Genomic DNA, 17,948 nt, shown 5'->3' with positions numbered 1-17,948 from the left:
ACGTAGAAAAGAAGCTGAGACAACACTCAGCTTCTTAGAAATTTCACTTTGTTTTCACCTTCTTAGAAATTTCACTTAACAGATAGCTTGGTTCAAACTAACTTTTGGATTTTCCTGGTTTATTGATCCTGTTCTACTGACCATAGCTTCCTGATTGGTCAGTCATTGTTAACACAAGAGCTAAAGCTAAAGTCCCTGACTAGTAATAATCAGTATCTGTATATTTGCATATAACTAGTATTTTAATATATCGTATATGTTTATATCTCCATAGAGAGAGAATTTATACTGTCCTAAATGCTTCATAAGAATTATATTCCTTAACCCTCAAAATAAGTCTCTTGTTGTCCCTATTTTATTTTTTTTTTTTGCTTTTTAGGGCCGCACCCATGGCACATGGAGCTTCCCAGGCTAGGGGTCGAATTGGAGCCGCAGCTGCCAGCCTACACCACTGCCATAGCAATATCAGATCCTAGCCGTGTCTTCGACCTACACCACAGCTCACAGCAATGACAAATCCTTAACCCACTGAGCGGGGCCAGGGATCGAACCCACATCCTCATGAATGCTAGTCGAGGTCGCTAACCACTGTGCCATGATGGGAACTCCATGTCCCCATTTTATAAGTGAGGAAAATGATGTTCAGAAAAGTGGGTTGCCCAAGGTCACACAGTGAATGTACCATTTGTCCTTTATCTGGTTCTTAGCTCCGTATCTCACTTGTCCTCCTCCACTCTGCATGGCAAGAAATGCCCAGGTAGCATTGGCCAATCAGAGGTACTAGTGAAAGAGAGGCGCATGGGAGCGGGGGAATCAGAGAACGTCTCCCTGCTCTCCTGACCCTGCTTCAGCAGCTGCATTTCCTCAAATCTGTCTTCCTTGGACAGAGACCCTCTAGGGTCTCTGTTCTTACTAGGCTACCTCTGCTACTAGGGTTCTAGCTCTTGCTGGATGGCCCTGGCTTCTAGGCTCCAGTAACATTTACTTTTGGTGTCACTCCAAACTCAAAGGTGATAATGGCTTTTTTCTGTTGCTGATTCCTGGGTTGTCTGCTGACACCTTAATCCCTCTATATGATTGTATTTAAAGATAAGGCCCTTATGGAAGCAATTAAGGTTAAATAAGGCCTTAAGAGTGGGGCCCGGATCGGATAAAATTACAAGTCCCTATGAGAAGAGACAGGAAATGAACCCCCACCCTCACACCCTGTAAGGACACAGTGAGAAAGTGGCTGGCTGTAAGAAGCCAGCAAGAGAGCTCTCACCAGAATCTGGCTATACTGGCTGGCATCTTGATCTTGGACTTCTAGCTTCTAGAACTGTAGGAAATAAATTTCTGTTTTTTTCTGAAATTAATTGTATTTATTTTTCTTTTTATGGCCTCACTTGCGGCATATGGAAGTTCTCGGGCCAGGGGCCTATGCCACAGCCATGGCAACAGCAGATCCGAGGCACACTGGTGAACTACACCACAGCTTGTGGCAACATCAGATCCCTAATCCACTGAGTGAGACCAGAGATTCAGCCCACATCCTCACAGAGACAACACTGGGTCCTTAGCCTGCTGAGCCACACCAGGAACACTGTATAAATTTCCGTTTTTGAGGCCACTCAGTCTATGCTATTGTTACATCTAATTAAAAACTGACTAATATATCACCTTTTAGCTTCTCAACTTTTCCTTGATTTCGTGGGACCATTTTTCTGCATTAAATTCCATTCTGTTTGAGCCCCCGAGGATGCTTTTGTGTGTGTGTGTGTGTGTGTGTGTGTGTTTGTTTGTTTGTTTTTGGTCTTTTTAGGGCTACACCTACAGCATATGGACATTCCCAGGCTAGGGGTCGAATTGGAGCAGCAGCTGCCAGCCTACACCACAGTCACGCAATGCAGGATCCCTGACCCACTGACTGGGGCCAGGGGTTGAGCCTGTATCCTCGTGGATACTAGTTGGGTTCATTACCACTGAGCCATGTGGGGAACTCCAGTGCTTTTATCCTGAAAGGTTCCTGATTCACTAACTCAGCTAGAAGTTCAGAAGTGAGATTCCAACCAAGGTATGAACAGACACCAAAAACTGTGCTCTTAAAAGCTGTTGGTACTTCCTAGGTGGTTTCAGTGGTCTGCAGAGCTTTTCGGGGAAATCCAAGTAAAATAAAGCCAAGGCACTATGTAGTCAGTGCCACTAAAAGGGGTGGAAAAAGGAAAATTGTCAAGTTTTCAAAGGTTTCAGTGTGACCTTTCAGACACCACCTTTGCAATTGCAGGTGGAGGCTGGGGAGATGTTTGGAGAGAACCCTATGTAGTGATCCTGCTCTAAAAAGAGCTCAGGAGGGGCTGGGATATTGTGCCAATGGAATGTAGTCTTCTCCACTGCGTGAAATGTGTCAGCAACAGCACGCCAAGTCCAGAACTGAATGGAAGCATTAACGTGGCAGTGAATTATGTATTTTTTCCTTTCCTGATAACACATAGTACTTTGATTGTTAATGTGGGCAATGTTAGAGCAGAAAATCAAAGAAGCAGCAGGAGGCCGGAGCACTGAGACTTCAAGCAAGTTTTACTGACCAACAAGCTGGCCAGAAGCATTGAGAGAGAACTCCCTGACGCTTAGGAAGAAGTTAGTTTTAGAGAAAAAGGGGTAGTTCCTACTTTCAGCACAGGTTTGTTCGTTATTCAAGGGTTAGGGAGAGGCCATCTCCTTAGGAGTGCGAGTAATATTTTGGGGTAGGGGGTAGAGGGAAGTTGTAAATGAACATCCCATGACAAATGACTGTTTAAGGTTAACTGGTCTCTAAGGCAGTTGTTGGGGGAGGGATCAGCCTTCTAGATTGTAAATCTGATTAGAGTTTGGGGGGCGCCTAGCACATCAAGTCTGATTCCTTACCTAGGAGGCAAGGTACAAGTTTTATTGTTACGAACTCTTCTCATTCCTTGACAAGTCTTTTTCCTTTTTCCATTAAGAATTTACTTGTATCTACCAAATTGGAGGAGAAGGTAAATATTTCCGAAGCTCTCTTTTGCTTTTCCTCCTTGGGCTTTGTATTTGGCATGTCTTAAGGAGGATACTGAGATCCATGTGCCTTCCTGAGAACTGCAAGTAAATCTCTCACTGAGCATAGGAGCTAAAGCAGCCTGCTCATTGCTAATGAGAAAGCAATAACTTTAGAAACGGTGGTTATTTCCCGGGCGGCAGATGAAAATGGGGGTGAGCGTCAGCTCTCCAGATGTCATGGACACATGATTCGCTTCTAGTTACAATGCTTATCCCAACCTGCCAAGGGGATGAACTCGGTGGGTGGACATGGTTAACTGCTTTCTCAAGGGCATGGTGCTTATTAAGCTAGGCACTACTAATAATGAGGCTATTGTTAACACCTCAGGGACTGTGGGACAGCTTAGGGCACACAGGTAGAAGGCTCATCCCAGTGGTCTGCTAATACAGAATATATAGTATTTGCTGTGAGGTATAATTTTTGGGAAAGTTTCATATGCCCTGAAATAAATGCACCATCCTTTTCTCTCCTGGACTAAACACTGCCATGGCTAATACCTCTGCAATCACTTCAGGAACCCACCTGAAGTGGGTGATATATCAAGGGTGTAACTCTTTATTCAGATACTTAATCAGCATGCTCTAGACCAGGATAACACTTAAGCTTTGAGAACCTTCTTGACTTTTCTTTACTCCTTTGGTTTCACTTCTTTTACTCCTTGAAGGCCAGTTACCTGTTTTTGTGATGCAGAGTGAAATGGTAGCAAATCACATTTATTCTCAAGCTATGATAGTAACACATTATAGTGGAAGTGATTCCAAATTTGTCCACATCTCTTTTCTTCTTCTTCTTCTTCTTCTCTTTTACAACTGCACATGTGGCAAGTGGAAGTTATCAGGCTAGGGGTTGAACTGGAGCTGCAGCTGCCACCCACAGCCACAGTCACAGCCACGCCAGATCGGAGCCACATTTGTGAGCTACACTGCAGCAACGCCAGATCCTTAACCTGCTGAGTGAGGTCAGGGATCAAACCCACATCCTCATGGAAATTTTATTAGGTTCTTAACACTCTAAGCCACATTGGGAACTCCTGTCCACATTTCTAATATGTTATATTCAAGGCAAGCCGTCTTAGACCTAGCCAAACATGTCTAATTGCTGAAATAATTTCACTTGATGTTTAGTCATTTTAAACCAGTTGAAACTTTCCTTGTTACTATCACTGAGGAACAAATTGTTGGTCAAAGATGCTAGGCAGATATATGTTGCCGTACCCAACTGAACCAGTTATGTACTGGGGGTGATGGATGAATAGAGGACACATTCATTTCTTTGCCCATTGCCTTCTTGAAAATCTGAGAAATGGAAAAATAGAGACATGAAATGTCTCATGCATCAATTTGAATATTAATATATTTGGGAAAGACAATTGCACAAAATAAAGTCACACAGGCCATAAATAATCCAGGGGAAGTGAAGATGAATGTGACGTTCCCACCACTTACCCGCGAATTTTCAGGTAACACCCCTTGAAGTCAGTTAATTCCTCCATAAGCTAAACAGTTGATAGTGGGGAAAGCTTAGGGCAGGCTAGGTCCCACAGATAGAAGGCTCATTCCAGGAGTGAGCAAATACAGAATATATAATATTTGCTATCTTTTCTATAAAAGTGTGACGTGGAAAAAGTATGGGTCCAATAAAGGAAAGGCCTGAGTTCTAATCCTTAGGCCTAAACTTCTGCAAGAAATGACACTAAAAATCATTTCTGTACATATATTTGTTATGGGGATTTAATAATGGTTTATTACAGGCAAAAGGCCTGCTATGTAGTAAACTCAATGATTGTTATTACAGAGATGAACTACTTGGATTTGGGCAAAGACCCTCACCTGTCTAAATGTCCATTCTAGGAAAAAGGGGATAGGGTTTCCCATGAATCCTCAGAATTTGCACTTGTGGGTAAAATTTGTAGCAGGTCAGATATTGCAACAGTGGAAAGAAAGCTTTGCAAACAATCAAACCTTCCTGATAGACATCTTGAAACAAGATAACTTTCCTGTCACTGTGTATGTTAAAATATAGGATAGACAACTACTTTTCAGGCATGAAAAAGAGGAATTCAATATTAGAAGCTAATCTGACCTTCAGGATTCTATGATTCTAAGTAGCAAGTATTAAGTAGAGTTTAAGTGTTAATATATCAAATTCTTCTACCATTTGAAGTTTTGCTCTAGATTGAATTCTGTGTGTTTCTCTTACAAACGTAATAATTTGCTACACACTACATTTTAAGGTATTTATTTCTAATTTTTATTTAATAATAATGGCAAGAACCATTCACCAGTCACTAGGCCCCTAGTATTTGTCAGACATTGTTATACTGCGTCTTAAATTTATAGTTTTATTCAGGTCACTTGCAAAACTGATCCAGAAACCACTAGGCAGCCTTGATTAGAAAGAATTCTAAAAAAAAAAAAAAAAAAAAAAAAAAAAAGGAGTTCCCGTCGTGGCGCAGTGGTTAACGAATCTGACTAGGAACCATGAGGTTGCGGGTTCGGTCCCTGCCCTTGCTCAGTGGGTTAACGATCTGGCGTTGCCGTGAGCTGTGGTGTAGGTTGCAGACGCGGCTCGGATCCCACGTTGCTGTGGCTGTGGCGTAGGCTGGTGGCTACAGCTCCCATTCAACCCCTAGCCTGGGAACCTCCATATGCCGCGGGAGTGGCCCAAGAAATAGCAACAACAACAACAACAAAAGACAAAAGACAAAAAAAAAAAAAAAAAAAAAAAAAGAAAGAAAGAATTCTAGAGAAAGCAGAGGACAAGCTTCCTCTTTTTTTCCCCCCATATATTCGCATATTGTATATTAATGTGGATATAAGTTAATAACTTTTAACTTTTTATTCTTGTGACTATTAGCACACGCTTTTTCAAGTGCAAAGTTTCCTGGAGTTGACATAGTCTTTCTGGCTTCAAGTAAATTTTGGATGTCTGAATTGAGAAAGATTTGAAAGCATTGTCTCAGGATTCAAAACATCCTTGAAATTTCCATGTTAAAATGGGAGGTGTATGGAGTGTTGTGCTATATACTGAGGTCCAAGCTTCCCAGGTCTAAGGACAAAAAAAGCTCTTCGGGCTATTCCACTCTGTTTTCAACCCATCTGTGATTTTCTGAAGGTGATGATAAATAATTAACATTAAGAATACTTAAAGGCCCTCTTGTGAACTGATGTTTTACTCTCCTCACTAAAATTCCTTTAAAAGATGAGAACCAGCTAGACAAAGAGGCTAATTTCATTGGGATCTCTCATAGCTGTTGCAGCCTGCTTTCTTATGAATGTGAGAATCCCAAAAGATAATGCCTAGGATATTTGTTTTTGGCCCTTGACTTATGCTGCTATGGTCTTAATTTAGAATCCAGAATCTCCTGTGTCTGCCTTTTGGAGATAATACTGTCACACAAATTCTTGGGCCCTTGATTCTGTGCTCTTGTCCCAGTTTTCCTCCCTCCATCTCCTCCAACACAAATCCCAAACAGAGCTATAGGCACGGAGGCCTATGTAAGTGCTATAATGTGCTATTTAGGTCTTTAGAAGGATTACTCTTTTCCTTTTCTTTTTTTTTTTTTTTTTTTTGGTCTTTTTGCCATTTCTTGGGCCACTCCCATGGCATATGGAGGTTCCCAGGCTAGGGGTCGAATTGGAGCTGTAGCCACCGGCCTACACCACAGCCACAGCAACGCTGGATCTGAGCCTTGTCTGCAACCTACACCATAGCTCATAGCAACGCCGGATCCTTAACCCACTGAGCAAGGTCAGGGATCAAACCCGCAACCTCATGGTTCCTAGTCAGATTCGTTAACCACTGAGCCACGATGGGAACTCCTGGATTACTCTTTTCTTAAGTATTACCAGAAAAGGGCTTTTGATCATTAAAAAATTTTTTTTAAAACTATGCTCTCTTCTAAAACAAGAATGCTGTTAATTTTTTAAGACCATTCTCTCTTCTAAGACTAGAATGCTTAACTAAGAGAAATGACTTAATAAGCTATTGAAGACGTGGTATGATCATGTTCAAACTACCTCAGATAAGAAGTTGAAGATATTCCAAGAGCCTTGCTTTATGATGTTGAGTGTAATGAATATGTATGGACTTGAGGACTTAAAGTTTTCCTCCTGGGGCTAGTGCAAAATTGTTTCTCTTTTTCTCTCTCTTCCTTTTTTGGCCACACTGGTGGCATACGGAAGTTCCTAGGCCAGGAATGGAATCTGAGCAGCAGTAGGAACTCCTCTCTTATTCTCAATATTGTTTTAAATAATTTGCATCAAGAAGTTTTTAAGTTGCATGTTAGGTAGATGGATTATTGAATGTCTAAGCAATTTCTATAGTTGATTGCAGTGGAAAATGCAGTTATTTTCCACCCATATTCTCTATATGAACAATGAATATATTACAGGGTATGATACAATGCATGATCAGTGTACACTGATAAGAAAATATATGTTCGTATGAGTACATATTATTTATATCATATACTTATTTTGGTAAACTCATTGCAATGCATTCTGTACTGAAATACTGTATAAGGAAACTAACGTTCAAATAAATACCTTCAAATTAAATAAATTTTGTACCTATATCTTTGGTTCAATTTTATTTATTTCAAAAAAATTATTGACCATGCCCACAGCATATGAAAGTGCCCAGGCCAAGGACTGAGCTGGAGCCACTGCAGTAACTTGAGCACAGCAGTGACAATGCCAGATCCTTAACTGCTAGGACACCAGAGAACGCCAATTCAATTTTAAATTCAGTTCATTCAACTAATGGCTTTGATTGGCTACTCTTACCTGTCATGGTAGTAGGCACTTTATTCAGATGTCATCTCACTTAATGACCTCGGCAGCACTTTGGAGTGTATGTTAACACTCCTTACAGATAAGGAAGTGGAAGCTGTCTTAGTCGGTTTGGGCTTCTGAAATAAAATATCATAGACTGGAGGGCTTATAAACAACAGAAATTTATTTCTCACAGCTCTGGAAGCTGAGAAGTGCAAGGTCGAACTATCAGGATTCAGTGTCTGGTGAAAGCTAGATGGTTCATAGAGGACTGAACCATCTATGATTCATAGATGGCTGTCTTCTCAATGTTCTCATGTGGTGGAAGAGGCAAGGGGGTTCTTTGGGGTCTCTTTCATAAGAGCACCAATCCCATTCATAAGGGTCCCACTCTCATGACCTAATCATCACAGAAAGACCTCACATCCAAATTCCTTCACAGCAGACATTAAGATTTTTTTTTTTTTTTTGTCTTTTTTCTATTTCTTTGGGCCGCTCCCGCGGCATATGGAGGTTCCCAGGCTAGGGCTCAAATCGGAGCTGTAGCCACTGGCCTACGCCAGAGCCACAGCAACGCAGGATCCGAGCCGCGTCTGCAACCTATACCACAGCTCACGGCAACGCCGGATCATTAACCCACTGAGCAAGGGCAGGGACCGAACCTACAACCTCATGGTTCCTAGTTGGATTCGTTAACCACTGCGCCACAACGGGAACTCCCGACATTAAGATTTAACATATGGGGAGTTCCCTTTGTGGCTCAATGGTTAGCAAACCTGATCAGGATCCATGAGGTTTTGGGTTCGATCCCTGGCTTTGCTCGGTGGATTAAAGATCCCATGTTGCTGTGGCTGTGGCATAAGTCAGCAGGTGTAGCTCTGATTTGACCCCTAGCTTGGAAACCTCCGCGTGTCGCGAGTTCAGCTCTAAGGAAAAAAAAAAAAAAAGCAAGATTTAACATATGGGAGTTCCTGTTGTGGCTCAGGGGTAATGAACCTGACCAGTATCCATCAGAATGCAGGATCGATCCCTGGCCTCACTCAGTGGGTTAAGGATCTGCCATATTATAAACAGTGGTGTAGGTTGCAGATATGGCTCAGAGTTAGTGCTGGTGTGGTTGTGGCTGTGGCTGGCAGTTGTAGCTCCAATTCGACCCCTAGCCTGGGACCTTCCATATGCCACAGGTGTGGCCCTAAAAAGCGGAAAAAAAAAAAAAAAAGATTTAACATATTGAGATCCTGTTGTAGCTTGCTCAGTGGGTTAAGGATCTGGTGTTGCCATGACCTGTGGTGTAGGTCGCAGATGTGGCCTGGATCCTGCATTGCTACGGTTGTGGTGTAGTCAGGCAACTGCAGCTCTGATTCAACTGTTAGCCTGGGAAATTCCATATACCATGGGTATGCATCTTAAGAAAAAAAAATTAACGTATGAATAGAAGGAACACAAACTTCTGGAGCAGAAGCTTAGAGGGATAATATCCTAGACCCACAATGCACAATTTTACTTTCTATAGACCTGGGATTTGAACTCACATCCAGTGCTTTTGTCAAAGTTTTACACTTCTGAGGGTAGAGGAGCCCTGGCAGTGGGTGAATTTTGTGAAGACTCAGTAAAATAATTCACTTAAAAATAGCTCCTGTTTCCCTTTGGGCAAATTATGTCAACCGCCAAGAAAAAATAACTTGCTCCAAACTGGAACAACCAACCTATTTGTTGTGGAAATGAATATCCCAATGTTTTAATACTGTCTCTGCACTGACTGGCAATAGAAGGAAGTTCTAGAAATAACACTTTTCTTTCTATTGAATATTAAAGTTACCATGAAAAAGTGGTTGCCACATTTTTGTACATGGCAAGCTGCTGTGGTAGAGGGAATCGCCACTTACTTGGTATCTGGATTTTTTTATTCTTCTCATGAGGCGAACAGTGCCATGGCATTTTTTTTTTTTTAATGTGAAGAGATCTGTAAGCATGTTAAATGAAAGATGCATCGAATAGAGCTATTTTCTTTCAATCTGGAGAGAAAAAAGAGAATACAGCAGAATCTCCTTACAATGAGACGACCACGATGGATGGATTTGAGCGGCAGTGTATTACAAGGGGTTAAGACTATGTGCTTTGGAGCTGGACTGTGAGGGTTTTATCTACTAGCTGTGTGACTCAGAGAAAGTTTTTTAAATTTAATTTAATTTAATTTTTTCGTCTTTTTAGGGCCTCGCCCGAGATATATGGAAGTTTCCAGGCCAGGCGTCCAATCGGAGCTTTAGCTGCTGGCCTTCGCCACAGCCACAGCAACTCGGGACCTGATCCGTGTCTGCGACCTACACCACAGCTCATGGCAACGCTGGAACCTTAACCCACAGATCAAGGCCAGGGATCGCGCGCCCTTGTCCTCAGGGATACTAGTTAGGTTCGTTAACAGCTGAGCCACGACAGGAACTCCAGTTTTTTTTGTTTGTTTGTTTTTGTTTTTGTCTTTTTTTAAATCCTGTGCCTATGTTTGAAAATTGAGAACTAATTAGCCTTAATATTTCTTACAATATTTAAAGAACAATGGCATCTCTAAGGCAACCTAATGGAAAAGTAGGAATCCTATTTTTCAATGGCCCAATGTCACTGTAGTCAGGGGCTGACTGCAGGCAGAGAAAAGACATTCTAAACCCTTGGAGGTTTGTGCTTCATTTTGAATATAGTTTCTCCCTGTCACTGAACATATTTGGAAACATGAATTTCAAATTACTTTCTCTTTAAATAGTGGTACAACAATTGTCATTGACGATGGAATTAATAAATTCTGGAAGGGAAGATAATTGTGTGCCTGAGCCATAGTCCACAGTAAATATTTATTGTGTTTATGAATCAACCAAGCAATCTGATGTTTAGAAATGGCTGCTTGGCTTATCAAGGGTACGTTGTTCTATTCTTTTTAAAGAGGGCAGAACAATGGCTTGTGTTTTGGAATATGGAGAAGTATTATGAAATTCTTTCCTTCTCAGGAAAGAAAGCAAAGTTAGGAGCTGAAAGGACAAGTCTCTAGTGTTGGCCTTGAGTAGGAGGGTGGGAATGGGGCTGGGGACCTGGGGGTGTTGCTAATTGATCCTGTCATTTTTAAACAGAATATGCTACAACAAGGGGTTTCTAGACTCAAGAGTCAGCACTGGTAATGAGAGCGTTTTAGGTGTAGACAGATGAATATTTTTATAGTAATGGCTATATATTTTGCAGGTATTTTAGAATCCAAATAGCTCGTATAAATCCAACTTCTATTCCCACTTTAGGCAACAACTCACAGTCCTTTCTTTGGGGACATTATGCGGTATCATTGGTACCAGTGTCAGTCCAAATGCTTCTTCCTCTGCTGACCAAGGGGTCAGCAAGTGTATGCTCTCTTCCTGAACTGCCAATGAATTGACACAAAGTTTCAAGCTGAATCAGCCTGGGGACTGCATGATGACATCTGCTCTCTTCTCCCAACTGTCTTTCCCACCAGATGCCTCCTTGGCTGATCCCTCCATCCTAGAATTTATGCTGTATCTTTCCAATATACTCTTTACAAATTTTAAAATTAAAATTCTATATAACTAGAGTAAGTTTTTGCTGATTATATTTAAAAATTCAGTTTCACTCTGGATGTTATGGACATTACTGCTTTAGAAAAATGAGTGTATAAACATGGTTGTTTTAAAGACAAAAATGTAGCTAAGTAATTGTACAAATGATACAGAGATGGAGCAAAAATTGTGACTGGCAAAGGGCTAATGAAAGTCATTAAAAAGAGCATCCATGATGGTATTCCTCGGTTGATCCTTACAGCTAAGAAAAGAAATGCAGACTTGGAACAAATATATTATTAGTGATTTTAAACATAAATATTAAGGTTTAGAACAGATGCATTTTGAAAAGGGAGTTATATTATTTCCTTGGTCAAGATCAGGCTTTAACATTTTTATTTGATTCTATTTTTATTTTTTTCCAGGCCTTAAATCTAAAAACAATTACTTATTTCAGTGAATCTATTTTGCTTTTTCTAAATGGAGTATTTTTGTTTTTTTGTGTTTTTTTTTTTTTTTGACATTATTTCCCCCTAGGAGCGAAACACTTAAAGTATAAATCCCCATCAGCCAAATCAAGAATCAGTGCTGCAGGTAAACCCCTCTGTGTGTGTCTGTGTGTGTGAAAGAGAGAGAGAGAGAGAGAGAGAGAGAGAGAGAGAGAGAGAGAGAGAGAAAGAGAGAGAGAGAGAGAGAGAGAGAGAGAGAGAGAGAGAGAAGGAGAGAGAGAAGGAGAGAGAGAGGGAGAGGGATGGAGAGAGAGAGAGAATCAGAACCATGCAACTGAGACTGCATGTTTCTTATCAGGACTGTTAGCGATTTTAATCCTGCTTCTTTTGGACTCATCAGTCTAAATGCCACAAGGTCCTCTGTGTCCCAAACTCCAAGGAACACATTATGATTCCTCCATTGCTCCTCTCACCTTGAGGGTCTTTGAGTTCTGGCTTGGGATTCATACACCTGGAAACTGAAGACTTCTAATCCCACAACCATACCTTTTTATCAGAGGCCTTTATTTTTATTTCTACAATAAAATTTTAAAATTTGGGGGTAAAGACTGGGTTAAATAAAGATCTTGACACCTGAAAATGTTTTTGGTGATTATGTTTTCCCAGTAATTAAAAAATGCAAGTCGCTTAGAATCCCCCCAGATAATCTACTGTAGGGAAAGAAAGGGTCAGGTAGTGGAGAATTCACTCTGAAATGATGACACCAAGCAACCGACTATGTTTCCAATATGACCTTTATTGAGCAAATACTGCTGTGACGTTTAACATCAATCAACGGAAAAGTTGCAAACTGTGCATGTCAACGAGGTTCTCCCATGAACAAAAGTCCTTTTTAAATGCACCAGTGAGGTAAACATAATTATTCATATATAGCTTTCTTAAGGCTAAGAGAGTTCTGTGTTTCATTTATTATTTTTGGCTCAGTTGGTTCTTCGTATAATACATCTCAAGACATCCCCGCTAGTGCCCCCCTTCCAACAGCTTAGGAAATTGGCCAATTCCCCAGGTACATACAATATCATGCATTTGAATCACCCAAAGACTGAGGAGGGAGCACCCTGAGCTTGCATGCAGGTCCCTCGTATTGCACAAAGTAAAATACAATGTCTGGAGCCCCCATGGGAGAACCCGTTCTGTTTTGAAGCTGTCAATCACATGCATTTGGAAATTGTCATATGGCTTAACCTTTTGCGATGGACTCAAATATTAGTCACTCTGGGTGACTTCCTTTACGATGGCATGGGAAGTGACCTTCTCTACTTTTTTGGTAGACACGAGTTTCTCCTCAAAGGTCTCTTCATGCTCTTCGACCTTTTGAGTGACGGTTACAGATTTGGTGATGTATTTGGTAGCACCATCTCCCCCCTCACTGGTGATTTTTTCTACCTTTTTGGTCACCACCACTTTCTCCTCACTTCTATCACCCGGGCTCAAGTCTAGCCCATTGGTAACCACCCCTTTCTCCTCTTCCCCCCCACTGCCTTTCTCCTTAGTTTCCTGCTCCTCCTTTCCTTCCACCTCCCCATTGATGGCTATGTCTTCCTTCCTGGATTCCTTCAAACCTCCCTCCTCCTTCCCTCCCTCTCCTTCCACTTTCTCCTTCTTCTGCTGTGGCTTCTCCTCTTTAGCATCCTTCTCTGGGCTCACCTTTCCTGCTTCCTCCTTTGATGGGGATGGAGCCTTCTCTGGGCTCACCTTTCCTGCTTCCTCCTTTGATGGGGATGGAGCCTTCTCTGGGCTCACCTTTCCTGCTTCCTCCTTTGATGGGGATGGAGCCTTCTCTGGGCTCACCTTTCCTGCTTCCTCCTTTGCTGGGGATGGAGCCTTCTCTGGGCTCACCTTTCCTGCTTCCTCCTTTGCTGGGGATGGAGCCTTCTCTGGGCTCACCTTTCCTGCTTCCTCCTTTGCTGGGGATGGAGCCTTCTCTGGGCTCACTTTTCCTGCTTCCTCCTTCACTGGGGATTCAGCCTTCTTCTTCTCTGGCAGGTCCTTTGGCTTCTCCTCCTTTTTCTCTACCTTCTCTTCCTTGGGAGATTCCTTTGCTGCTTCTTTCTTTTCTTCCTCCACTTTCTCGACTTCCTCTTTCTGCTCTCCTTTCCCAACTCCAGCTTCTGCTTTGGGTTTCACCTCTTCCACCGGTGATTTTGACACCGGTGACTTGGCTTTTTCTGGCTTCTCCACCTTGGCTTCTGCCACCAGCTCCTCCTTGGGAGCCACTTCCTCACGCTTCTCCTCCACTTTCTTTTCCTCCTTAGCCTCTGCTTCCTCCCCTTCACCTTCAGCCTCAATTTCTCCTTCCTCTTCCTGCTCACCTTCCTCTTTTTCACTAGAAACTTCCTTCTCAGATCCTCCCTCTTCGGCTTGGTCTGATTTAGCGCCCTCCTCTTCTTCCTCCTCTTCTTCCTCTTGGCCTTCTCCCTCCTCCTTTTCTCCTTCCTCCTCTCCTTTAAGTTCAGGTGCAGCAGCTTTCACCGGAGACTTCTTCGCAGCTACAACTTCTTCAGCTTCTTGTTTCTCTTCCTTTTCTTCAGCCTCTTCTTCCTTGACCTCCTCTTTCATGGAAACTGCCAATTCCTCTGCAATGGCAGTCAGGGCTTCTTCCATTTCTGATTTCTCATCCTCCACCTTGGTTTCCTCTATGATCTCCTCAACAAATTTGTGTTGGACCTTTAGCTTGGGAGCCTCCACCTTGGTTTTCTGAATCTTACTGGATATTGTGATGGAGGGCTGTCGGTGTGTATACAGAGGCCCAGTGATGCTTCCTGCAAATGTGCTAAATCTGGTCTCTTCACCCTCCAGAAGTTTCCTGAGGAGGTAATTGAAGAAGACAAGGCATAATTAAAATCTCACCAGGCTTTTTGAACTTCATTACATTTTGGCTAATGTGGTAGGTACCTTTGAATAAAGAGAATCACAAGAAGTAATACCTGCTATCATTTCACTGTCATAGTCAATGACAGAGACAGATCTCAGGGACAATCAGCCAATCACTCAATGCAATAACTAACCATGCCCAATAGTTTACTACCTTCACCCAGCTATCAAATCTCAGCTCTGCCGAAGCCCATTTGGTACAAGACAATATTCTGAAGAGCTCTGTAGGGGCCGAAAAAACTTTTAAGTGACCTTCTTGAGTATTTGGATTTTCAGATATCTACTAAATGTCTTTTAGCAAATATAATACTCAAAAGTTTTACAAAGCTATTTAGCATATATCAGAATTCAGGCTATATATATATATATATCATATCTAAGTGCTAATATGTGTATCAAGTTATAAATTGGCCTGTAATTTTAATCATAAAATTTGTCAGCCTTCCTGAAAATATAGATGGTTCTTAGTTGAGTGCAATTTATTCTTGTAATATTACTGACTTTATTGGTAGTTTGAAAAAAACTGTTTAGTGAAGGATTTTCAACTATGAACTTAGTCAATGGTAAGGTGACATCAATGAATAGATTTAATAGATTTAACAGTTAATAGATTTCTAATCTTTCTATCTCTGGATATATATTTAGATCTATAAATCTAAATCTAAATGAAAAACATATATTCTATCAATCTACATTCCTTCTCAGCCAGATGATGGCAACAGCAAGCTGTCACAGAGAAACAGAAATGGAATGTCCTGATGTTTGTCCTTGACATTATAAAGTTGAAAAGCTGAAAGCGCTAGATGAAATATTAAAAACTAAAACTGTTTTTATTTCAAATATTCAGAGACCATTTTAGCTAAAATAAGCAAAAGTTTAAGCACTGAAATTAATAAGTGCCCTCCCTCAAAACACTTTATTTTAACTAATGTTTACTCTTTTAAAGCTGCATAAAAAGTTGCAATTCTTTAGAGAAATTACTTTTTAATTAAGAAAGAAAACCAGGCACTGATTTAAGATTCCTGAAGCCTGATTGCTTTAACTTAAGTGGTGCAGGTTCTGCCCAGCCTCTGCAGTACGGTTAGTATTTTGCCAGTCCACAGTGAGCATGGTACCTGTACGCAGCAATCTCGATATCCAAAGCCATCTTGACGTTGAGGAGATCCTGGTATTCTCGCAAATGACGAGCCATTTCCCACTTTGTGCCCCGAAGCTCATTTTCCAACTGCTGGATGGTGTCCTGAAACAGACACAGCCACAGACTCATCCTTCCAAATGGCCGCTTCTTTGGCAAAACACTTGCTACTCCCTCCTTCTCCGCCCCCCCCCCCACCTCCCTTAACTCCCTCCTGCTTGGCCAACCTCTCATACCGCCCCCAGACCACCCCTCTTAAAATAAAAACCTCAGGAATTCACAAACAAACAACAAACAGGATCAATAAGACAACTAGACATTTCCTGGGCACATCACGCACTGGGACCAGCGGATCTAGAACACGTCTCAGCAGGAAACAAACATGCATGGGGAAACCCCACGGCTGACCTGGCCCTTCCCATCTGAGCCCTTTGGGCTGAAGCCAATTGGGGGAGTTCTTCCGATCACGGCTGGAAAAGTTGAGAATATATGAGTTTCTGCACAGCTATCCTAAAGTTGCTGCTTTATCAACTACTCAAATGTATACCTCCTACTTTAAATGCGCAAGCGTGCAAAACTAGAACTCCCGAGGAAAAGAAGCGCGTTTTGAAAAAGGTCAGGGCTCTCAGAGCTAGGGATGGTGCGTTGGGGAGGGGGGTGAAAGGGATGGGGAGGGGCGAGGACGCTTTGAGCCTCTAACTTGGCTCTGCGTCGCGCGCGCGCGCACTGGACAGCGGCCACTAGGGAGCGCGGCAGAGAGAGCGGCGGGGCGCGGGCCTGAGTGTCGGGGGCGCGCGGCGCTGGCGCTGGCGCAGGCTGGCCGCGCAGCCGCGGTTCTTACCTGGTAGCTGCTAAGGTCGTGGTTGTGGCGCTCCTCGATGTCGCTGAGCTGTCGCTCCAGGGACTCCTTGGTGCCTCGAACTGACTCGAGCTCGATGCTCTTGGACTGCAGCTGGCGCCGGTACTCGGCGATCTCTTCCTTGGCGGAGCGGATGGCCTCCTTGTTCTGCTCGGCAGCCTCGGTGAGCTTGGCGTAGCGGCATTTAAACCACTCTTCGGCCTGGTGCATGTTTTGGTCGGAGTGGCACTCGAGTTGGGAGCGGATCTCTTTCAGCGCCGACGAGATGTCAGTCTTCAGGTAATCTTTGCGCTCCACCGTGATGTGCGACGCCTGGATCTGAGCCAGCAGGTCGGCCACCTCCTCTTCGTGATTGCTCCGCAAGAAGGCCACCTCATCCTGCAGCGACTGCACTTTCTTGTCCAGCTCCACCTTGACCAGCGACGCCTCCTCGATGTCTTTGCGCAGCGCGCGGATGGCCGCCTCGGTGTCGTCGCGCAGCCGTGCCTCCTCCTCGAAGCGCTCCTTGAGTCGGTGGATGTCTTCTTCCAGGTGGTCCGAGTCCAGCTGTACCTGAGCCTTCTCGTGGTTCACCAGCTCGAGTGTGGCGCGCAGCTCACGGATCTCCTGGTCATACGCGTCGCCCAGCTGGGCGTGCGAGGCCTGCTTCTGCCGCAGCGCCTGGATCTCCGCCTCGATCTCCTTGTTCTGCTGCTCCAGGTAGTGCACCTTCTCGATGTAGCCCGCGAAGCGGTCGTTCAGCCCCTGCAGCTGCTCCTTCTCGTTGGAGCGGGACAGCTTGTAGTCGCCGCCCGGCCCGGAACCGCCGTTGAGCAGGGAGGAGGACTGGCTGAAGTCGAGGCTGCTCTCGGCGGAGCTGAGCATGGCCGAGCTGTAGGTGAGGCGCGGGGCTAGAGCGCTGCGCTTGTAGGAGGAGGACACTGTGCTGGGCGAGCCTCGGGACCACGACTGCGAGCGGAAGCCGCTGGAAGGGGAGCCGCTAACGCGGCTGAAGCTCGAGCGGGTCTCGGTTACCCGCCGGTAGGCGGACGGGTTGCCCAGCGAGTCCAGTGTGTAGCTCATCTTGGAGGCCTCGGGGCGTGTGGCTGTCACAGCGTTCTGCTGGCCTCGCCGCAGCCCATTTATAGCCGCGGCGGCTGGTCCCGGGCCAGGGCCCCGCCCCGTGGAGGCGGCGGCCGAGGAGGCGGGGACTG

The 17,948-nt window shown here is 43.7% G+C and overlaps 1 protein-coding gene across 1 annotated transcript; it reads right to left on the bottom strand.

Moving 5' to 3' along the window:
- Nucleotides 1–12,606: 12,606 nt before the first annotated feature.
- Nucleotides 12,607–17,850, bottom strand: NEFM (neurofilament medium chain). Its single transcript, NM_001444477.1, is given in 3 exon segments — nucleotides 12,607–14,693; nucleotides 15,877–16,001; nucleotides 16,738–17,850. Coding segments are annotated over 3 exon segments (2,805 nt in total). The 5' UTR covers nucleotides 17,818–17,850; the 3' UTR covers nucleotides 12,607–13,093.
- Nucleotides 17,851–17,948: the final 98 nt, after the last annotated feature.

This window comes from Sus scrofa, chromosome 14 (genome assembly GCF_054392235.1).
Source record: "Sus scrofa isolate SSC_HxYL_T2T_F1_AM1 chromosome 14, Sscrofa_HxYL_maternal_Yorkshire_Landrace_v2.0, whole genome shotgun sequence".
Lineage (NCBI taxonomy): Eukaryota > Metazoa > Chordata > Mammalia > Artiodactyla > Suidae > Sus > Sus scrofa.
Note: the sequence above shows the minus strand (reverse complement) of the source record. Positions and strands in the feature narration are given on the sequence as shown.